At 39.3% G+C, this 24,619-nt stretch overlaps 1 protein-coding gene across 2 annotated transcripts in view; it reads left to right on the forward strand.

Moving 5' to 3' along the window:
• LOC127625691 (isoleucine--tRNA ligase, cytoplasmic-like) overlaps window positions 1-24,619 on the forward strand; it is a 210,136-nt gene that overhangs the window by 36,966 nt on the left and 148,551 nt on the right. For both annotated transcript variants that reach the window (XM_052101027.1, XM_052101029.1), the window contains exons 8-10: window positions 15,176-15,263; window positions 17,792-17,852; window positions 22,150-22,245. In XM_052101027.1, the coding sequence (XP_051956987.1) occupies window positions 15,176-15,263; window positions 17,792-17,852; window positions 22,150-22,245 (245 nt within the window). The remainder of the gene's footprint in view (window positions 1-15,175; window positions 15,264-17,791; window positions 17,853-22,149; window positions 22,246-24,619) is intronic.

The raw sequence follows: 24,619 nt of genomic DNA on the forward strand, positions 1-24,619 counted from the left end.
TTGACATTCACTCGGAACAATCTCCTCCTGTTGCTGATTCTCCTGCGATGTGAGCGGAACTTTCCTGCAGTGGTTGGCATGAACCCACGTAGCTCTCTCTGCGACCTTCATCGCCATTTGAGTCGTCAATAGCACTTGGAATGGTCCCAGCCACCTTTCTCATCAGGTCACAAATCACAACGAAATCGCCAGGCCTGATTTTGTGCAGGAAGGTTTCAGCAACCTTTCCCTGAGCAGCTTTCACCTGAACACAAAGATTGGACAACAGAAAAGACATTTCTTTGTAATAATTCAACATGTCATTCTCACACAGATCTGTTGATGGCAGCCTTTATTTCCCCCCCCCCCCTCTATTCCCATGAATGGTGGTCTACCAAATAGCATTTCAAATGGACTTAAATTTGTTTTGACTCTTTCTCATTTTGGTGTACATCAACACAATTGGGAGTGCTTTAATCCATGAGAGCCCAGTTTCTTCACTGCACTTAGCCAATTTGTTCTTGATCGTTTGAGTCTCCCTCTCAATAGCGCTTCCACTGGCGGCGTGGTAACTGCAGTGTTTTCTCATGTCAATTCCCAAAAACTGACCCACCTGCTTTATTGTTCATTGACAAAGTGTGTCCCATTGTCCGAGCTGATTTTTCTTGGAATTCCCCATCTCGGAACAATCTCTGTTAAAAGAGCTTTCGCTACTGCTGCCGAGTTTTGTTTCGAGGTTGGGAAGGCCTCAACCCATTTGGACCACATGTCAACCATCACCAGGCAGTATTTCTGTTTCCCACAAGGGGTTAACTTGATGAAATCCATCATCAGATACTCAAAAGGCCCCCCTGATGCTGGTTGAGATACTATAGGTGTTTTTATCCCTCTTGCCACGTTATGTGTGTTACCAGTGACACATCTTCCCCATACTGGCTGTTTCTGCTTCTCTGTGGATTTACCGTTTGACGCACCTCTAATAAGTGGTGGTGGTGTAGTGGTCTACGCACATAACTGGTAATCTGGTAATCAGAAAGACGCTGGTTCAAGCCCCACAGCCACCACCATTGTGTCCTTGTGCAAGGCACTTAACTCCAGGTTGCTCCAGGGGGATTGTTCCTGTAATAAGGGCTCTGTAAGTCGCTTTGGATAAAAGCGTCTGCCAAATGCATAAATGTAAATGTAATAATCTGTTGGACGCCTCCAACAGATCTGATTTCTTAACCCAAGATCAGATAAGAGTGCACTCCCTAGTGCTTTGTTAATTACGTTTTTTCTTTCTCTGGAGTACGTTCCAGCGCTCAGTATTTTAGCTAACGTAATTAAACCATTTTTGCGAGAACTCAGTCTCTGTTTAAAAAACCTCTTGACCTGTTCCATTTTTGCGAGAACTCAGTCTCTGTTTAGAAAACCTCTTGACCTGTCGTAGGTTTCAGTTTCTGCTCGAGAACCTCTTGTACTCGCACCACAGAATGTAGGTCTCAGTTTCTGCTCGAGAACCTCTTGTACTCGCACCACAGAAAACAGTCTCAGCCACTATGGTTCACTCACTCTTATACCAAAGGAAAATAATTTAGTCGTCTCTTATCAGAGATATTTGGGTTACCACGGGTTCATTTTCATTTGATTCCAGTGGAGTTTCTCCTGGCCCTGATGCGGTCGGTCCCTCTCTCTGAAGCTTACGAGGTGAAGCTGGAACTTCTCAGTCCAGGTGGCCAAACACCGTCCGCTCTCAGGTCCATAAGAATCTTCCAAGGAATCCCACTATTCTGACACCAAATTGTTGTGGCAAAAAATTATTAACCAACCATTATCAGTCTAACCATACCCTCTACATTCCTTAGATACAGGGACTAGGCTACTAGCATTAAAATTTCTACAACACACTTAAAATTGTTTAACTTTTAACGTTTTGGGTAGCCATCTACTAGCTTCACACAATAATTTGCTGGAATTTTGGCCCATTCCTCCAGACAGAACTGGTGTAAAGAGTCAGGTTTGTAGGCCTCCTTACTCGCACACACTTTTCAATCAAATCAATCAAAATCAAATCACTTTGTCACACTACCATGTACACAAGTGCAGCAGTAGGTTAAAGTCTTGTGTGCAGTTCCGAGCAACATAGCAGTCATGACAGTGACGAGACATATACCAATTACAATAAACAACATATTTACAAAACACAATTTACATATTAAATGTACACATACAAAACACAATATTATATACAATGTACAGTTAACAATACACACAATATAGAATACACATACAATACAAAATAAAATAAGAGTATATAAAATATTTATATGCAGTAGACAGTATTGAGGGGAATATATTTGACTGTCCAGTGTGAGATAAGATGAAGATTAAGAAGATTAATAAAGTGCCGTGCTGATTGTTGATCGTGAGAGATCAAGTGTTCAAAAGTCTGATTGCTTGGGGGAAGAAGCTGTCATGTAATCGGCTGGTGCGGGTCCTGATGCTGCGATACCGCCTGCCTGATGGTAGCAGTGAGCGCAGCCCATGACTCTGGTGGCTGGAGTCTCTGATGATCCTCCGAGCTTTTTTCACACACCGCCTGTTATATATGTCCTGGAGGGAGGGAAGCTCACCTCCGATGATGTTTCTGGCAGTTCGCACCACCCTTTGCAGGGCTTTGTGGTTGTGGGCGGTGCTATTGCCGTTCCAGGCGGTGATTCAGCCAGTCAGGATGCTCTCTACAGTGCTGGTGTAGAACCGTGTGAGGATATGGTGGTTCATTCCAAACTTCCTCAGCCGTCTCAGGAAGAAGAGGCACTGGTGAGCCTTCTTCACAACGGCCTCAGTGTGGACGGACCATGTGAGTTCCTCAGTGATGTGAACACCGAGGTACTTGAAACTGTTGACTCTCTCCACCGGTGCTCCATTAATGGTGATATGGCTATGTTCTCTGTCTTCCTGAAGTCCATCACAAGCTCCTTATTGACGTTGAAGGAGAGTTTGTGCTCCTGACACCAGCGTGTCAGAGTGTGCACCTTCTCTCTGTAGGGTGTTTCATCATTGTCAGTGATCAGACCTACCACCGTTGTATCATCAGCAAACTTAATGATGGCATTGGAGCTATGTATTGCCACACAGTCATGTGTGTACAGGGAATACAGGAGTGGGCTGAGAACACTTTATATGTTCACCCGTCGGAAGGATCGGGTTACATCCGCAACAGAGACAGAGAGTGAACCATCATCTGTAGCGTCAGCCGTGAGTGCTCTCTCCGCAAGGGCGGTGTTATTGTCCTCGAAACGAGCATAAAATGTATTAAGCTCATCCGGGAGAGAGGCAGCGGTGTTCACGGCGGAGTTTTTATTCCCTTTGTGGTCCGTGATGATGTTAATTCCCTGCCACATACTTCTAGAGTCAGTGGTGTTGAACTGTCCTTCAATTTTGTGCCTGTACTGGCGTTTGGCTGCACTGATAGAGTTACGGAGGGCATAACTTGCTTGTTTACGCTCCTTCGCATTCCCGGATTAAAAAGCGGGCAGAAGCCGAACGGAAGAGTGGTCTGATTTTCCAAATGGTGGGCGGGGGAGGGATTTGTAGCCATCCCGGAAAGGAGAATAGCAATGGTCCAAAACCCGGTCCCCTTGTGTGTTGAAGGTATTTTGGTGCTATTGTTTTAAAGTTGGCTTTGTTAAAGTCCCCGGTAACAATGAACGTGGCCTCAGGGTGCGCCGTTTCCTGCTCGCTTATGCTCCCATACAGTTCCTTGAGTGCCCGGTCTGTGTCGGCATTTGGGGGGATGTACACAGCTGTGATAATGACCTCTGTGAATTCCCTCTGTAGCCAGAATGGTCGACACAGAAGCATGAGATATTCCAGATCATGGGAGCAGAAAGACTTGATAAAATGTATGTTCCTCTGATCACACCATGATTTGTTGATCATAAAACATACACCACCACCTCTGCTTTTACCTGAGAGGTCTTTCGCTCTGTCCGCTCTGTGCACGGAGAACCCCGTGGGTTCGATGGCTGAGTCTGGAATCTCCGCAGACAACCAGGTTTCTGTAAGGCGAGTAACGCAGCAGTCCCTAGTCTCTCGTTGGAAAGAGATCCGCGCTCTCAGCTCGCAGAGCTTGTTGTCCAGAGACTGAACATTTGCCAGTAGTATACTGGGTAGCGGGGGCGATTTGCGCGACGTCTTACTCTGATGAGAACGCCGGCTCTTTTTCCCCTTTTCCTTCTGCGTTTCTGTGGCCGGGCAGCCCAGACAAAGGGCTCCGCTGGCGTGTTTGTAAACAGCGGGTCGGCATTGAGGAATTTGAAGTCCGGTTTATGATGTGTAATTGTAGAACCAATGTCCAAAAGCATTTGTCTGTCGTATACAATATACGTATTGTATACGTACAGTGAGGAAAATAAGTATTTGAACACCCTGCTATTTTGCAAGTTCTCCCAATTAGAAATCATGGAGGGGTCTGAAATTGTCATCGTAGGTGCATGTCCACTGTGAGAGACATAATCTAAAAAAAAAAATCCAGAAATCACAATGTATGATTTTTTAACTATTTATTTGTATGATACAGCTGCAAATAAGTATTTGAACACCTGAGAAAATCAATGTTAATATTTGGTATAGTAGCCTTTGTTTGCAATTACAGAGGTCAAACGTTTCCTGTAGTTTTTCACCAGGTTTGCACACACTGCAGGAGGGATTTTGGCCCACTCCTCCACACAGATCTTCTCTAGATCAGTCAGGTTTCTGGGCTGTCGCTGAGAAACACAGAGTTTGAGCTCCCTCCAAAGATTCTCTATTGGGTTTAGGTCTGGAGACTGGCTAGGCCACACCAGAACCTTGATATGCTTCTTACAGAGCCACTCCTTGGTTATCCTGGCTGTGTGCTTCGGGTCATTGTCATGTTGGAAGACCCAGCCTCGACCCATCTTCAATGCTCTAACTGAGGGAAGGAGGTTGTTCCCCAAAATCTCGCAATACATGCCCCCGGTCATCCTCTCCTTAATACAGTGCAGTCAGCCCTGTCCCATGTGCAGAAAAACACCCCCAAAGCATGATGCTACCACCCCCATGCTTCACAGTAGGGATGGTGTTCTTGGGATGGTACTCATCATTCTTCTTCCTCCAAACACGGTTAGTGGAATTATGACCAAAAAGTTCTATTTTGGTCTCATCTGACCACATGACTTTCTCTCATGACTCCTCTGGATCATCCAAATGGTCATTGGCAAACTTAAGACGGGCCTTGACATGTGCTGGTTTAAGCAGGGGAACCTTCCGTGCCATGCATGATTTCAAACCATGACGTCTTAGTGTATTACCAACAGTAACCTTGGAAACGGTGGTCCCAGCTCTTTTCAGGTCATTGACCAGCTCCTCCCGTGTAGTTCTGGGCTGATTTCTCACCTTTCTTAGGATCATTGAGACCCCATGAGGTGAGATCTTGCATGGAGCCCCAGTCCGAGGGAGATTGACAGTCATGTTTAGCTCCTTCCATTTCTAATGATTGCTCCAACAGTGGACCTTTTTTCACCAAGCTGCTTGGCGATTTCCCTGTAGCCCTTTCCAGCCTTGTGGAGGTGTACAATTTTGTCTCTAGTGTCTTTGGAAAGCACTTTGGTCTTGGCCATGTTAGTAGTTGGATTCTTACTGATTGTATGGGGTGGACAGGTGTCTTTATGCAGCTATCGACCTCAAATAGGTGCATCTAATTTAGGATAATAAATGGAGTGGAGGTGGACATTTTAAAGGCAGACTAACAGGTCTTTGAGGGTCAGAATTCTAGCTGATATACAGGTGTTCAAATATTTATTTGCAGCTGTATCATACAAATAAATAGTTAAAAAATCATATATTGTGATTTCTGGATTTTTTTTTTTTAGATTATGTCTCTCACAGTGGACATGCACCTACGATGACAATTTCAGACCCCTCCATGATTTCCAAGTGGGAGAACTTGCAAAATAGCAGGGTGTTCAAATACTTATTTTCCTCACTGTACATATATTTTCAGTTCTGCCCACAAATGTTCTATTGGATTGAAGTCAGGGCTTTGTTATGGCCACACCCATACCTTGACTTTGTTGTCCTTATGCCATTTTGCCACAACTTTGGAGGTATGCTTGGGGTCGTTGTCGATTTGGAAGACCTGTTTGCAACCGAACAACATGACGCTGCCACCCCCATGCTTCATTTACATTTACATTTATGCATTTCGCAGACGCTTGTATCCAAAGCGACTTACAGTGCACTTATTACAGGGACAATCCCCCCGGAGCAACCTGGAGTTAAGTGCCTTGCTCAAGGACACAATGGTGGTGGCTGTGGGGATCGAACCTACAACCTTCTGATTACCAGATTACCAGTTATATGCTTTAGACCACTACACCACCACCACTCCGCTTCACGGTTGGGTTGGTTTTGGAGCAGTAGCTTCTTGCTTGCTGAGCAGCCTTTCAGGTTATGTCAAGATAGGGCTCATTTTACTGTGGATATAGATACTTGCCTTCCTTATTCCTCCAGCATCTTCACAAGGTCCTTTGCTGTTGTTCTGGGATTGATTTCCACTTTTCGCACCTAACTTCATTAATCTTTGGGGGCAGAATGCATCTCCTTCCTGAGAGTTATGGTGGCTGCACGGTCCCATGGTGTTTATACTAGGTCTTGATTTCTTTTTCTTGATCTCCTGATTTCTTTTGAATTTCCCATGGTGTCAAGAAAAGAGGCACAGAGTTTTAAGGTAGGTCTTAAAATACATCCACAGGTACACCTCCAATTGACTCAGAAGTTAATTGGCTAATTGCCTGAATGCTTGACATCATTTTATGAAATTTTTCAAGCTGCTTAAATGCACAGTTAAGTTAGTGTATGTAAACTTCTGACCCATGTAATTGTGATATAGTAAATTAAAAGTGAAACAATCTGTCTGTAAATAATTGTTGGAAAAAGTTACTTGTTCCATACACAAAGTAGATGTCCTAATCGACTTTCCAAAACTATATATGAAATCTGTGGAGTGGTAAAATTTTTTTTGTAATGACTTCAACCTAAGTGTATGTATACTTCTGACTTCAGCTGTAAGAAAAAAATTATATGTCAACATTTTTGGTTAATAATGATATAGGCCGATATAGCCTACACAATTTTATGGAAAGTGATTTAAAAAGAATAATCTAAAAAAATTATAATGATAAGATAATAACAATAATAATAAGTTTTTTATTTTGTTTTATTTAAAATGATGTCCAGAGTAGCCTAAGTGTACACTTGTCATGTCCATTGCAATGAAAAAGCTTGAATCAATAACACATTTTTATAAAAATCCACTTTATATTAGGTGTCTTTAACACTATGTACTAATATTAAAATACATACCAAATTATATACTTATCGTGTAACTACATATTGTTGTGAAAATTTCTCACAACATTCACATTTGCTGCTGTTGAGGTACAGGTCGGTTTAGGGTTTAGGGTACCGTTAGGTTTAGGATTATGTGGAAGGTTAACTGTAACTACAGATGTAATTAAATTCAGGTACTTTGTTAATGACACACAGTGACAGAAAGGAGCCTTGTTATGCCTTAGATGATGGAATGAAGAAACATAGAATCTCAAAGTTTGTTCACGTGAAATAAGGGCTTGTGGGTCTAATCAGAGAGCCTTAAAATAAATTTGAAAGTGAAGAAATTTGAATATAACTTTTTTACTAATGCATACTATAATAGCCATTAATATTGGCCATCCAACAGCAACAGTGTAAATGTAAAATGGACCAAAACTATAGTAGACCAAAAAGAGTATTTTGAAAATATTTTATTTGAAATATTATTTGTAATGCCATTCATAATTTTTTAAAGCCTTAAAGGAAATCATGTAAAAGTTAAATATGAATAAAATACTTCTAATGGTTAATGAAGCACACATACTCCTATGAAAAAAGCATGTCAATTTGTATGACATTAAATCATCATGATCATGAAAGCCCTAAAGCAGACAGTTAAGCGTGATAATCACAATTATTTGTTTGACAATTAATTGTCAGCCAATTTTCAGAATCTTGACAGCCTTTGGCATGTGAGTAAGATGCGCTGTGGACTGTGACTGGGCAGCCGTCACTTGCAATCTCTCTGCCGTCTGTAGACCAATATGTAGGCTTCTCCCTGCGTTTGATGTCACAGCGTTTATCTGTTATCTGCACCCTGAGAGCTGCAGGACATACCGTTTTTTTTATTTTTTATGACTGCCTCTTGTTTGTACGTTTTGTTCTTTTCACTTGTACTCTGTCTGTTTGGATTGTCTTTTGGATCACACTCCATCTGATTCCATCACTCTGGACTATATTGTTGACTAGGGATCCGTGTTGTTTGTAGTAAGTATTGTGTTTGTTGTTATATTGTCTGGTTGGCTTGTTTTGATTACATGTACTTTTGTGTTTAAGTGTTGGCTAGAAAGCGCTTTATAAAGTAAACATGTTATTATTATTGGAACTCAGTCATTTGCATGACACTGTGTCATCAATAATGACACATCATGGTTTACAGCAGAACATCCTCTTTGACCTTCATCAGGTCATAGAGGATGTTTAAAGAAGTGGGGATAAAATATTGTACAATCAAGCCAGGAACAATAAGGAAATCAGAATGGGTAAAAGAAGCTACTCTGATAAGCACGTTTTCAGCTAATGACCCTGAATCAGTGTCGAGAGGCCTAAAATACTTAACTAACTTAAAGACACCATCCCCCAAAATGATGAATTGAATGTGTTTTACTGTAGAGATGAAAGGCCCAGTTTCACACCCACACCTGCTCTGACCTTCACTTCACACAAACATCAACCCTCCTCTCCCTCCTGCTACTCAACCTGTACTTAAGATCTTTGAAGAGGTATGCTGTGTCTTCTGGAAACAAAAGATGTGGAAAGCACAGGGACCAGACTATGTTTCACCCACTTGTCTAAAGTCCTGTGCTGACCCCTCACAGATCTTCAATAGATTACTGGAGCAATATGAAGTTCCCTGCTGCTTCAAACATTCACCATCATTCCTGTCCCCAAATACCCCAAATCACAGGACTTTATGACTACAGACATGTCGCTCTGACGTCTGTGGTCAAAGTCATTTGAGAGACTGGTGTTGGCCCACCTGAAGGACATCGCTGGACCCTTTCTAGATCCCCTTCCATTTGCGTATTGAGCAAACAGGTCTATGGATGATGCAGTCAACATGGGATTGCATCGTATCCAGCAACATCTGGACCGACCAGGGATATATGCAAGGATCCTTTTTGTGGACTTCAGTTTGGCTTTCAACACTATCATCCCAGCTGTTCTCCAGACTAATTTACACCAACTCTCTGTTCCCACGTCTATCTGTCAGTGGATCACCAGCTTTCTGATGTACAGGCAGCAGCTAGTGAGACCGGGGAATTCACTTCCAGCACATGTATGATCAGCCCTGTTGCCTCCCAGGGATGTGTGCTCTCCCCACTACTCTTTTCCCTGTATACCAATGACTGTGTAAGATATTTGGTATGCGACATTTAGGAGGGAATTTAGGGTCTCGAAATATGCGAGCTATGAACTAAATTAAACTGTACTTATTGTACATTATTGGGTAATGAAATGTCTAATGGAATTAATCGCGTTCGACAACCATTATAAATTATAACTATTATTTGTCTTAATAGATTCTCCACCATTAAAATTGTAATACAACGTTTCGTTGTATCCGCTCACAATTTCTACTGTAAGCAATTAGCTTTAATAAGTGAATTGATTAATTCATTATTGGAGTGATATTATTCTAATGGCTTATTGAAAATAATATCACCCGTATTTAGGGACAGCTTTGAAGCGAAATCTTTTAGAAACACGGAGAAGATTATTTATCAAAATATACCACAGTCAGTCATCTTTGAATACAGACAAACTTTATAACTATTCTAAACATAAATCTAATCTAACAGATATATACATAAGACAGGTTGGTGAAAAGAGTGATAGAATGTGAAGTAAATGATCAATACAGTGAAAATGAACTTTATGGAGTCTGTTGACAATACCTTAAGAACCATTTATCCTCTTGAGTCTACATCGATTTGCTATCGGATTACCCAAATTATTTAATTAATACACCAGCACTTTGAGCACTATATTGGAGATGTACTTGCATGTCTATGTGGTGTTTCCTTGCTTTCTTTGTGTTGCTTGGTTCTTGGCACTTGGTCGAAAGTTCATTCCGTCAATGATTTGGACCTCTGTAAGATTTAAGTTTTTTTCTGTATGAATGAGGTAATACTATTTGAAGTGAGGCCTTCTCATGGGTGTGTGAACCGTAGAGAGTGACAAGCTTTCTCAGGAATGTTTTCATGGATATTATATGTGTAGGTAACAAAACATGAAAATCCCTGCTTGCAAAATAATACTGGTTTATTCATGGGTTATACAACATTGGTGGTTTTAAAGAGGTACATCATGCTATTATCATTAATTTGTCAGTTATACAAGTTACCACAGTTCAAAGCAATTGTCAGGATTACCTAGCAAGACTAGGTCTTGTATAAATCATGGATTTAAATGCTTTCTGTACATTTTAGAAGGCTAAATCGGTAAAGTACTGTGACTGTGTAAAATGTTCCTGATTAAGATAAAATGTATAGTTCTCGAGTGCAAATCTGATGGTCTTTTGGAAACCTTTCAAAGAGAAGTCTGCTTTTAAATCTCTGTGGAAGATCAGGAGGTCAGTCTGTGGGGCCTTTCTGACCAATGAGGATGCCTGGGCTGTTTAATTTATGACTGTGAAAAATTACAGGATTGCAAAGGTTGAAAATCCTAGATTCAAATCATGTTGTTTCAATTCTTCTGCATGTATAATACTACAACTGCATCACCAAGGACCCCTCTGTCAAACTTCTGAAGTTTGCAGACAACTCTACTGTCATCGGCCTCATCCAAGATGATGATGAGTCTGTATACAGAAGAGAGGTTGAACGGCTGGCCCACTGGTGCAGTCAAAACAACCTGGAGAAGAACATGCTCAAAACAATAGAGATGATAGTGAACTTTAGGAGGAACACACCAACATTGACCCCACTCACCATTCTAAACACCACTGTGGCAAAAGTGGAGTCATTCAGGTTTCTGGGCACTACTATCTCAGAACCTGAAGTGTGTGACCCACATTGACTCCATTGTGAAAAAGGCCCAGCAGAGGTTGTATTTCCTTCGTCAGCTTAGGAAGTTCAACCTGCCACAGGTGCTGCTGATAAAGTTCTACTCAGCAGGCATTGAGTCTGTCCTTTGCACTTCAATAACTGTCTAGTTTGGTTCAGCTACAAAATCAGACATCAGAAGACTTTAAAGGACAGTTTGGACTGCTGAGAGGATTATTGGTTGCCCCCTGCCCTCCCTTCAAGAGGAAAAGGGCTGGGAAAATCACTCTGGACCCCACTCACCCAGCCCACTACCTTTTTGAATAGTTATATTGTGGATGGCACTACAGAGCACTGAGTAACAGAACCTTCAGGCACAGGAACCGCTTTTCCCTCAGGCTATCCATCTCAGTTAAAACTGCCCCATTGAGCAATAATTATGTGTAATACATAGCTTAGTATATTTATATTTATCCAACATACCCTACCTCTTCTGCCATACATTCCCTTGATACAGTGGGTACGGAAAGTAATCAGACCCCCTTAAATTTTTCACTCTTTGTTATATTGCAGCATTTGCTAAAATCATTAAAGTTCATTTTTTTCCCCTCATTATTGTACACACAGCACCCCATATTGACAGAAAAACACAGAATTGTTGACATTTTTGCACATTTATTAAAAAAGAAAAACTGAAATATCACATGGTCCTAAGTATTCAGACCCTTTGTTCAGTATTTAGTAGAAGCACCCTTTTGATCTAATACAGCCATGAGTCTTTTTGGGAAAGATGCAACAAGTTTTTCACATCTGGATTTGGGTATCCTCTGCCATTCCTCCTTGCAGATCCTCTCCAGTTCTGTCAGGTTGGATGGTAAACGTTGGTGGACAGCCATTTTCAGGTCTCTCCAGAGATGCTCAATTGGGTTTAAGTCAGGGCTCTGGCTGGGCCATTCGAGAACAGTCACGGAGTTTTTGTGAAGCCACTCCTTCGTTATTTTAGCGGTATGCTTAGGGTCATTGTCTCGTTGGAAGGTGAACCTTCGGCCCAGTCTGAGGTCCAGAGCACTCTGGAGAAGGTTTTCATCCAGGATATCCCTGTACTTGGCCGCATTCATCTTTCCCTCGATTGCAACCAGTCGTCCTGTCCCTGCAGCTGAAAAACACCCCCACAGCATGATGCTGCCACCACCATGCTTCACTGTTGAGACTGTATTGGACAGGTGATGAGCAGTGCCTGGTTTTCTATACACATACCGCTTAGAATTAAGGCCAAACATTTCTATCTTGGTCTCATCAGACCAGAGAATCTTATTTATCACCATCTTGGAGTCCTTCATGTGTTTTTTGCAAACTCCATGCGGGCTTTCATGTGTCTTGCGCTGAGGAGAGGCTTCCGTCGGGCCACTCTGCCATAAAGCCCCGACTGGTGGATGGCTGCAGTGATGGTTGGCTTACTACAACTTTCTCCCATCTCCCGACTGCATCTCTGGAGCTCAGCCACAGTGATCTTTGGGTTCTTCTTTACCTCTCTCACCAAGGCTCTTCTCCCCCGATAGCTCAGTTTGGCCGGACGGCCAGCTCTAGGAAGGGTTCTGGTCGTCCCAAACGTCTTCCATTTAAGTATTATGGAGGCCACTGTGCTCTTATGAACCTTAAGAGCAGCAGAAATTTTTTTGTAACCTTGGCCAGATCTGTGCCTTGCCACAATTCTGTCTCTGAGCTCTTCAGGCAGTTCCTTTTACCTCATGATTCTCATTTGCTCTGACATGCACTGTGAGCTGTAAGGTCGACAGGTGTGTGGCTTTCCTAATCAAGTCCAATCAGTATAATCAAACACAGCTGGACTCAATTGAAGGTGTAGAACCATCTCAAGGATGATCAGAAGAATTGGACAGCACCTGAGTTAAATATATGAGTGTCACAGCAAAGGGTCTAAATACTTAGGACCATGTGATATTTCAGTTTTTCTTTTTTAATAAATGTGCAAAAATGTCAACAATTCTGTGTTTTTCTGTCAATATGGGGTGCTGTGTGTAAAATAATGAGGAAAAAAAATGAACTTAAATGATTTTAGCAAATGGCTGCAATATAACAAAGAGTGAAAAATTTAAGGGGGTCTGAATACTTTCCGTACCCACTGTATATAACAGATTTGTATTTGTACATGTGTATATATATTATTATACAAATTCTTTGTATGTGTAAGCATACTTGGCAATAAAGCAGTTTATAGCTACAGTTTGTGTTCTATCACAGATAAATTAATAAACTTTAGGATCATCATGCTGTAATACACTGACACAGTCAGTAATGTTTGCAGTCCTTGAAATCCGAACACAAATTGTCACTGGAGACCCATTTTAGATGCATATTGCGACCAGATGTAAAAGGTGATGTGTCTCGCCTGACCACTTGTGATCAGGTCACCTGAGATGGATCGTAATACCAGTTGGTAACATGTCATATTTTCTAGAACTCAATAAAAAGCATAAGTGATAAATAGAAGTCCTTCACCCAAAAAGTCTCCACCTTTCTCCATCCTGATACAGCATGGGAGACGTTGGTTGAAGAATCTCAAATCAGGTCACTTTAAAAAGCATACTCATTGCTCCCATGTAAAAATTGTTCTTGTGCTCTGTTTTTACATGTGCATTAATGCAATGAATCTCCTCTAAAGATCCCAGAGTAAAAACTTGACCTAGTTTGTCCTGAGGATACAATGTCCTGGAGTGGCAGTTAGGGGGCGCTGTGAGTCTGTGTGTTTCAGCTCTGCTTGGTTCTGCTGCATGCAAGAGATGCACAGAATACAAATGCAGCATCAGAAAACTGTGTGCCAATGTTGCACATCTCTCCACAATCATTTCACAGCCTGCCCTGGGGAAGTGCCATCTTTTATTGATGTTCTTGCATTCTCTCTCTCTCTACTTCCTGTTTATTTCTTCATCTCTGGAGTGGTGGTGGCGTAGTGGACTAAAGCACATAACTGGTAATAAGAAGGTCACTGGTTCGATCCCCACAACCACCACCATTGTGTCCATGAGCAAGACACTTAATCCAGGTTGCTCCGGGGGGATTGTCCCTGTAATAAGTGCACTGTAAGTCGCTTTGAATAAAAGCGTCTGCCAAATGTATAAATGTAATGTAATGTAATGTATATTCAGAGCTGATTAAATGCTCAATTATTTCACAGATTGCTTCAATCTCATTTAAATCTGTTTTGGTTTCATCAAGATGCTGCTGCAGAAACACTGAAATGCAAATCTGAGCCGTTTAGATTTGTTTTAAGATGTGTAGCTTCAGTGTGATTTGAAGATGTTATGTGTCATTTAAAAATCTTTTGATGAGCTATTTGAACTTGAATTTTTAGGTTCAGTGATATGTGTAGTAAGATTTTGATCAGTTACAGGTAAAAATTTGTTCTGCCAGTTTAAGGCACAAATTTAGTCTGAATAATTATATTAAAAATAACATATAGAAAACCCCTGCAATTATCATGTCCATGTCCCTCAAACAAATTATATAATAATGTTCTTACCATTGGGGCAATGCAAGCTAGATGTTCCAACTAGATGTTCCAACTTGATATTTGCAAGCCATCTTGAAACCCTGGCCTGAAGGTTTGGTCACATTTACCTTTGCATGGTGAAATTGAGTGAAGTTAAAAAGATACTCACTGCTAAAGTAATGTCCATTGTGAATACTCAGTGTAGCTCTGTACGAAGCACTTCCCACACAGAGGACACTGCCAAACCAAGCAACTTCCTATTGGTCAATGCGGCAAATTCACTTGCCCAAGTTAACCAAATTTTAACCCTAAACAAAATTTTGCGAGGGGAAATTATTTGCCAACAGAAGACCATTGCACAAAATTCAAGATTGCGCAGATTCCTATTGACATATTGTATACTGTATTTCATCTGTGGAATTTCATAGTGCGAAGGTAAATGTGAACGTACCTTCATGCTGAATGAGTTTGTTGATCATGTGCTTTTCCTGAGATATTGGAGTATGATAATCTTTGCCTGACGATGACTTCTGTCTCTGTCATTCAGATAACAGCTCAGAGAAGATCTACATTATGATGGAGGCCAGACTGATTGCTCTTTTCAAATCTGACAGTGAATACACCATCCTGGACAAGTAAGTTTGGGGTTGTGGTTGTATTGGAAGAGGATGCAAACCAAGCAATGGCATCACATCCTCTTGGCCATAGGCCCATTTAACAATTATATTTTCTCAGTCCTTTCTTTAATTAAGATTTGCCACCCTTTGAATACTGGTACAAGCCATCCACAGGTCAGTTATGTGGTGCAATAGAACTGAAATGTGCCCATTTAACTTTGAAATTACTGTAAAGAAACGTGCTTATTTATAAAGGTTATCAGCCTATGAAGAACTGTTGCATAGTGAACTTGCCTAGGTTTAGTTTGTGCTTCAACTGAAATTACAGATTACACCTATAGATTACACAGATTATGTATAGCAGAAAAAACATATTTTAAATTCAGTGCAAAACATTATTCTTTGTGTTATATTTACCTGGCATTCATAAAAAAAGCAAACAAAAAAAAGCATTCACAGTCTGTGATGACATATTTCTGGCTTATTTAGCAGCATAAATCTAGCAATCATTTGTGTGTGTAAATTCATAACACAATTTTTTACTTTTATTTACTTTGCATTCATAAAAGAAGAAAAAAATATCAAACACTTTAAATTTGGCATCTTTTTCTCTTCTGACTGCCATAATTCACCATTCTCTATTTTTTTTTATGGGGGCGATTGCCCTGATGTTACCACCTTTTGGCAGATTCAGACCAATACGATAATAAGAAAAGCTGATGTTGGCCGATGCCGATATGGTCATCAATATATTTTGCATTGCTAAAAACAATCCTAACTAATCTAGCTATTATTCTGCATGACTATTTTAATCCATCCTAATGGTAAGAAAGAGTCAATTCAAGAAAATGTATGTATAATAGTGGCTGACCGATTTATCAGTGAGGCCAATAAATCAACCGATATTTCGAATTTTTAATTATCAGCATTAGCCAATAAATTTGCCCATTTGTTTCCTAAGGGTGTGAGGGTGCTAGGAATTTTCTGTTTGCATGTGAACTGTTTGAGCTCATAGTTAAAGTCCTAGCCTGTTTTATTTCCCCCCTCTCTCCTCAACAGTTCTCGGTAATTTTTTCACCGTCTTGTCTAATGATAATATGGCAAATATCAATAAAACTTCTATTATATACCGCCTGCAATTATGTGCATATCTAGTTTGAACAGATCCTGCATTTTCTCCCTGTTGAGCGCTCATCTAATATCTTCCTCTGAAGTGCGTGTTCTGTCAGCCCGAATTAAAACGTTAGGATCAGGATCAAAAGGTCTTCTGGTTCAGAAATCATGACAGGCAGTCCGTGACAATCCAAGCAGGCGATCCAGGCTGTTTAAAATGTAGGACATTACTGCTCGCCCTGGATCCGCACGGGCGCGTGAGTGCAACTTCAGTGTAAAAGTGCTTCAAGTGTGCTATAATTTAATGTCATTTTCACTGTGCACTGTATGTACAATTGGTTTGATTTGGTCTTTTTGGAGAAAACACTAAGAAAACTAATGTGCTCATGCCATCCATGGTTGCTGGACTACTGTGTGTACTGTTATTTCCTTCTTCCTAATATATTAACAATTTCTTCATGTGCAAATAATTAATGTTATTACTAATCAGAAATAAGAAAAAAACTGCAATATGCCATTTAAAATACAATCTTTTTTTTTTATATTCTTTTTTTTTTAAATTCATGTTTTATGTGAAATTTACTTAATATAATGTGGCAGTACAGAGGGCGGGGCCGGGTCGTGATCCTACACACCCGGTCCCGTATTAGGCTAATTAAGCCTCCGTGAGGGATAAAGGTCGACTGCAGAGGATCGTGCGGGAGAGAGAGATCGTTAACGGACATGTCCGTCATGTGTGTGTTTGTTGTCTTTTAAGTTTATTATTAAACTATTATTTATATTGAAAAGCCGGTTCTCGCCGCCTCCTTTTTTCCAAGGGTCTAGGTACAGCGATATGTGCAAAAACCATGCGCATTGTCTTATCCAATTTTCATGAGTGCTAATTCTAAATGCAATTTAAGAGACCAGGTGTAAACAGCGATGTGTCTCGCCTGACCACATGTGATATGTGCAACAACCATGCGCTATGTCTTATCCAGTTTTCATGAGTGCTAATTCTAAGCACAATTTAAGCGACCAGGTGTAAACATCGATGTGTCTTGCCTGACCACATGTGATCGGATCAGACTCAATACCAGGTATAAATGGGGTCTTTGTTTGAGTGGCCTGTCTAGCCCATCTACATTAGTTCGAACTGTGGCGTGAGTGTGGGGCAGGACTATCTGTTTGTTCAACCAATGGAAGATGTGATTATTTTAACAATTCCATTTGGTAATGCTGTTTAAGCTATTTAATTCCTCCTTTGTTTTTTATCTGTATTGATCAATCTTAGACCCTTGGAAATTTTTGCATTTTAAAAAGGTCAAAGTCAAATACAGTGAAGTTGTGAAACAAAGTGCCTTTTGGTGCCATTATCATTTATTGAAAATATTTAAAATTTTTCCTCTAACTCTTCTAGTTCAGTGTTGATAAAGTTTGTTTTTGTCTTATAGATTTTCTGGCAAGACCCTGAAAGGGAAGAAATACAAGCCTCTTTTCGAGTACTTCATTAAGGTAAATAGTGTAATCACTCACTTGATTTATACTCTCAGACCATTTGATTGATTGATTTTTTTTACATTAGTTAAAAACAGAGATTGGACCTAAACATATGTTGTCTCATTCAATGTTCCCTCTAAACTGCACATTTCTCATGTTGTTCTCGCGCAGACAGACATAACTGAACACAAAAGGCAAAAAAGCAATGTAATGCAAAAGAAATGTCTTCAAATAGTGCTAAATATATAGCTGTAAGAATTTTTTTCTGCATACATATGCAGAGCTGATTCATTTGCGATATAAGGACTTTATCCTAGAACAGTACAGTGATTCCAGGTTGAGGTTTTTTTATCTCAAGAAAAACTTGTATTTTCAAGATATCTTAAGCTTAATTATCTTCATATTTTATTTTGATTAATAAATATTCAGTACATTAAAAGTGTCTACTCACTTTCTGATTTTCTATATTCTTGCATGCACAGTCAGTCAGTCGTTATCGCAAAATAAACCCCAAAAGGATGATCAGGTTCATTATCACCCAGAAGGAGTTTATTTTGCAATTATGACAGCCTGACTGTACATAATCCCTATTATTACATGGCTACTTACAAAATAAATGTAAAAATGTACATGAAATGTTATTATGTGTAAAGAACCTGCAGAGAACCTAGAAACCGCTAATTTCCCCCTCTCCCTTGCACGGGCGGGAGTTCTTTTGGTCTTCATTTTGCGAAAATTACCATCTGATTGCCCATTATGCTGCTCATTACAAAATTACTTGTCAAATAAATTATAAATAGACATGAAACATTTAAGTTTAATTGATTGTATTAGAGATCACAGAGTGATACGTAAAGTAGGAAAGATGACGCAATAACCATATGGCAGGTCTGATATCCCTGATGTGCAGTTGTTATCAGAAATATAAATTCGTTAACCTAATTTTGCATCTTTCTCCTGAAAAGATTTTGGCAGGAAAGCCACTCATTTGAAGATTAGTAACTATTCCAAACTTGGAAATAATTTTTACATTTGGAAAATATAGCTTTGATCGTGGTGCATTGGAGCCCTAAAACCTTAAAAATCACTTCCTTTTTTTTGGTGAAGGTATTCATAAATGTCCTCCTTTTGTGACATGATGCCCTTGAATTTTCAATCGCTGTGCTGTCAAGTTCATCTGACTGTAAGGGTTAAAGTCTGATAAATATGGGGCACTTAACCAAAGCAATAATAATAAAAAATAAAATAATTGGATTACAATTGCCTCAAAATTTGGTTACACCATTCGGGGGGTTAAATGCATTATTAAACCAGAAGGTTTAATAATTGAAACCTTGAACACTAAAGGAATGAAAGATACATTGAACTTTTATTTCTGTTCTACCCCCAGACTATCTATATACTACCACAATCCACAATCTTATTGCTTACCAGGTTAAAAATGCACAAACTCCAGAAATTCAGGTGCAAAGACCTTTTACAGCTTTTACAGAGTTTCGTACAGTGAAACATGAAATGAATGTGTGTGAAATGAAACATACAGTGGATATAAAAAGTCTACACACCCCTGTTAAAATGCCAGGTTCTTGTGATGTAAAAGAATGAGAAAAAGATAAATCATGTCAGAACTTTTTCCATCTTTAATGTGACATAACGTGAACAATTCAATTGAAAAACAAACTGAAATCTTTGGGGGGTGGCTCACAATAACCTGGTTTCATAGGTGTGCACACCCTTAAACTAATACTTTATTGAAGCACCTTTTGATTTTTATTACAGCACTCAGACTTTTTGGGTAGGAGTCTATTAGCATGGCACATCTTGATGTGGCAATATTTGCCCACTCTTCTTTGCAAAAGCGCTCCAAATCTGTCAGATTGTGAGGACATCTCCTGTGCAGAGCCCTCTTCAGATCACCCCACAGATGTTCAATTGGATTCAGGTCTGGGCTCTGGCTGGGCCATTCCAAAATGTTCATCTTCTTCTGGTGAAGCCATGCTTTTGTGGATTTGGATGTGTGTTTTGGGTCGTTGTCATGCTGAAAGGTGAACTTCCTCTTCAGCTTTCTAACGGACGCCTGAAGGTTTTTTGCCAAAATTGCCTGGTATTTACTCATAATTCCCTCCACCCTGACTAAGGCCCCGGTTCCAGCTGAAGAAAAACAGTCCCAAAGCATGATGCTGCCACCACCATGCTTTACTGTGGGTATGGTGTTCTTTGGGTGATGTGCAGTGTTGTTTTTGCGCCAAACATACCTTTTGGAATTATGGCCAAAAAGTTCAACCTTTTTTTCATCAGACCATAACACATTTTCCCACGTGCTTTTGGGAGACTTGATGTTTGTTTTTGCAAATTTCAGCCGGGCTTGGATGTTTTTCTTTGTAAGAAAAGGCTTCTGTCTTGCCACCCTACCCGTAGCCCATTCATATGAAGAACACTGGAGATTGTCACATGTAGCACACAGCCAGTACTTGACAGAAATTCCTGCAGTTCCTTTAATGTTGCTGTAGGCCTCTTGGAAGCCTCCCTGACCTGTTTTCTTCTCGTCTTTTCATCAATTTTGGAGGGACATCCAGTTCTTGTTAATGTCTCTGTTGTGCCATATTTTCTCCACTTGATGATGACCGTCTTCACTGTGTTCCATGGTATATCTAATGCTTTGGAAATTCTTTTGTACCCTTCTCCTGACTGATATCTTTCAACAATGAGATCCCTCTGATGCTTTAGAAGCTCTCTGCGCACCATGGCTTTTGCTCTGAGATGCAACTAAGAAAATGTCAGGAAAATCCTACTAGAACAGCTGAACTTTATTTGTGATTCACTTTAAATGATGGCAGGTGTGTAATGACTTCTATTTAACATGAGTTTGAATGTGATTGGTTAATTCTGAACACAGCCACATCCCCAGTTATAAGAGGGTGTGCACACTTATGCAACCAGGTTCTTGTAAGGGTTTTTAATTCGAGAGAAAGCGATCAGGTTTCACTTTAAATGATTGTGTAATGGCAAATGTTCCTGGTTTGTATATGCTGTCTTTGACATGCAGTGACAGAGGAGGATGATTACTCTATTTCTGTGGATTGTTAAAATAATGAAATTAAATCTCCAAGGTTTTGCTTCATGAGAAACAAGGGCTTGCGGGTTTAATCATAGAGCATTAAAATAATGTTTGAAAGTGAAGAAATTAGGACCAAAATATTTTTCTATTGTATAATATACATTGGCTGCCAAAAGTTTGGAATAAAGTGCAGATTTTGCTCCTATGGAAAGAAATTGGTACTTATATTCACTAAAGTGGCATTCAACTGATCACAATGTATAGTCAGGACATTAATAATGTGAAAAATTACCATAACAATTCAGAAATTCTTAAACTTCTTCAAACAGTTCTCATCAAAATTCTCGACGTGCAGCAATGACAGCTTTGCAGATCCTAGGCATTCTAGCTGTCAAATTGTCCAGATACTCGGGTGACATTTCACCCCACACATCCTTTAGCACTTACCATAGATGTGGCTGTCTTGTCGGGCACTTCTCACGCACCTTACAGTCTAGCTGATCCCACAAAAGCTCAATGGGGTTAAGATCCATAACACTCTTTTCCAATTATCTGTTGTCCAATGTCTGTTTCTTTGCCCACTCTAACCTTTTCCGTTTCAAAAGTGGCTATTTTTGTGCAATTCTTCCGATAAGGCATGCACCCCTGAGTCTTCTCTTTACTGTTGTACATGAAACTGGTGTTGAGCATGTAGAATTCAATGAAGCTGTCAGCTGAGGACATGGGTGGTGTCTATTTCTCAAACTAGAGACTCTGATGTACTTATCCTCTTGTTTAATTATTACATCTGGCCTTCCACATCTCTTTCTGTCCTTGTTGGAGCCTGTTGTCCTTGAAGACTGTAGTGTACTGTACACCTCTGTATGAAATCTTTTAAAGCCTTCATTCCTCAAAAACAATGATTGACTGACGTGAATTAAAGTACCAATTAACTTCCGAAACAGCAAAATCTGTACATTATTCCAACCTTTTGGCTGCCTGTGTGTGTATGTGTATGTATGTATGTATGTATATATATATATATATATATATATGTGTAAAAAATGTCATTCATAACTTTTTAAAGCCTTAAAAGGAAGTCACATATACCTATTTTATTATTTAAAATAGAAGTAGTCGTCATAATCACAATTATTTGTTTGACAATTAATCGTCAGCCAAATTTCATAATCGTGAGAGCCCTAAAGGCACTAATCCATTAATCATTCTTGTGAAACCTAACATTCATTATGATTTTTCCTGTTTTGTGTCCAGTGTGAGGAGAAAGGAGCGTTCTCTGTTGTCGTGGATAACTATGTGCGTGATGATGATGGTACAGGAGTTGTGCATCAGGCCCCGTACTTTGGAGCTGTAAGTTACTACTACTTCATAATTCACTGATTGTTTCCTCCAGAGATTGTGTGTTGTTATTGTTTGGAACCATGGTCTATTTTATTAACATGGATCGAAAAGTAATTGATTTGTAATCACATTGACTCCCCAAATCAAAATAAAATTGGGTCACCGAATAAAAAACACAGTGAAGTTGCTTATTAAAAAGAGTGACAGGAAGACAGCTGTCGTTGAAAAACTATTCACATTTCAGAATAAGTTTGCCCAAAGGCTTAAAAGGAACAGCAATTTAGAGGACTGTTCCATGATCTGATGAGACTAAGTTGAATCCTGCTTCTCATTTTTATGTTGAGTGGTTTGAGGTAGACCAACATCACATGAAAGTTGCAGCATCACCTTAATGATTCTATTCTGTGGAAGAGACAACACAACTCATTAAGGAAAAATATATAATACTAAACTCTGATTAATCCAGACTTAATTACAATCTCAAGTCTGTTTATCATGTCATTACCTCCCATGTCTTAATTTAAGTGAACTAGGTCAAGGATTTGATCAACCCTGCTTATTCACCATTATTAGTGGTATTTAAGGCATGCTTCACTATTAATATCACACTTGGGGTTAGGGATTTGAACAAATGTGTTGGTGCTACAGATGGGAATTATGACTCAAATCATGTATCTTGTTGAGGAGAGGTACACTATTCCTTTCCCAATCAATCAGTCAGTTCGTACATTTCTTCACCACCAGCGAAAATTGTTCCAAAAGAAGCCAAAGCATCACGCACAGCTCCGGTCTCTACATTGCAGTCATAACCTGGTTCAAACTAGTGGTGTTCCATTCATGAACATCAGTATTTTGAATGATTGTTTTTAAGATGGACTGCCAATCGATTAGAATTGAATTAACCATAGTCAGGGTTGGGAAGGATACATTTAAAAAGTATTCCGCTACATATTACAGAATACATGCTGTAAAATGTAATTTGTAACGTATTCCATTAATTACTCAAAGTCAGTAATGTAATCTAAATACTTTGGATTTCTACTTCAGTACTGGCACATTTTTCACTTGTTTTGACAATAAACAAGTAAATAAAGTAAGAAAATGCACTTAAATTTATCTTGCTTTAAGGATTTTTTTTCTCATTAAGAATAAGGTTTTTGCGGGACCTGTGTAGCTCAGTGATAAAGACGCTGGCTACCACACCTGAAGTTCACTAGTTTGAATCCCAGGGCTTGCTGAGTGACTCCAATCGGGTCTCCTAAGCAACCAAATTGGCCCGGTTGCTAGGGAGGGTAGAGTCTTTTAAAAAAGATGCATTCATCTGAAAAGCTGCATTTAAGATATTTAGACTTGCTTTTAGAGAATAGATCTTGAATACAAGTATATTTTGTCTTTACAAAACACAGAAGTATAACCAAGTAAGAAATGCACTCATATACAAAATACACTTACTTTATATTTAAGATGCATTATCTTAAAGCAAGTCTAAATATCTTATATGTTGCTTCTCAATTAAATGTATCTTGTTAAGTATTTTTAGACATTTTTAAATGGAAAACAAGACAAAAACAATTGATAACAATAGGATTTTTTTGCATTGAATTTCTTTACTGAATTAAACTTAATAAAAAAAGATTTTCCCCATTTAATTCAGTGAATGTCATTTAGAGGTATTTTTAAAAGATTATTTTATTAATCTTTATTGTTAGTAAGCATGTTTAATACAACCTTTTAAGTCGGGACACAAGCAGAATAATCGGATAAGAGCTAATGATTAATCGTTCTAATAATTGTTAGATTAATCGATTATCAATATAATCTTTAGTTGCATCCTTATTGGGAATTGGGCTTTCCAAATTGGGAGAAAAAAAAAAGGAATAAGATTTTTGCAGTACATCTTTGCTATGATATCAAAGGTCTTACTAGAGAAAAAAAGTTATGCTCCAAAGTGAATTTTCGTCATAGATATATTGGTTGTAGCTTTCTATATGATGTTAAAGGCTACATTTGTTAGCATTTCTTGTAAAAATAACCTAACTTCATAAACATTGACAAGGCAAGTAATCGTGTGCTTATTGGATTTATGTTTCATCTGTCAAAGCATTTTTTACTGTTTCTTTGTTAAACTGTAGAAATGTGTTATAGCTTCTCTATTAAGCTCCAAAGGGAAAATTCCTCAGTGAGATCATATCCACCTTTTCACTCACAAAAGTATGAGCTTATATGAATGTAACACATCTTAAGAGTGTTTCACTGCTTTTCGAAAGCTCCTCAGATGACATTTATATGGATAAATGTTATCAACTGAATAGCCTAAACATTAAATGAAACCAATGACAATAAAATGCAATGTAATCTCTTCAGTAATCAAAATACTTTTTGA

The sequence above is a fragment of the Xyrauchen texanus genome, chromosome 32 (assembly GCF_025860055.1).
Source record: "Xyrauchen texanus isolate HMW12.3.18 chromosome 32, RBS_HiC_50CHRs, whole genome shotgun sequence".
NCBI lineage: Eukaryota > Metazoa > Chordata > Actinopteri > Cypriniformes > Catostomidae > Xyrauchen > Xyrauchen texanus.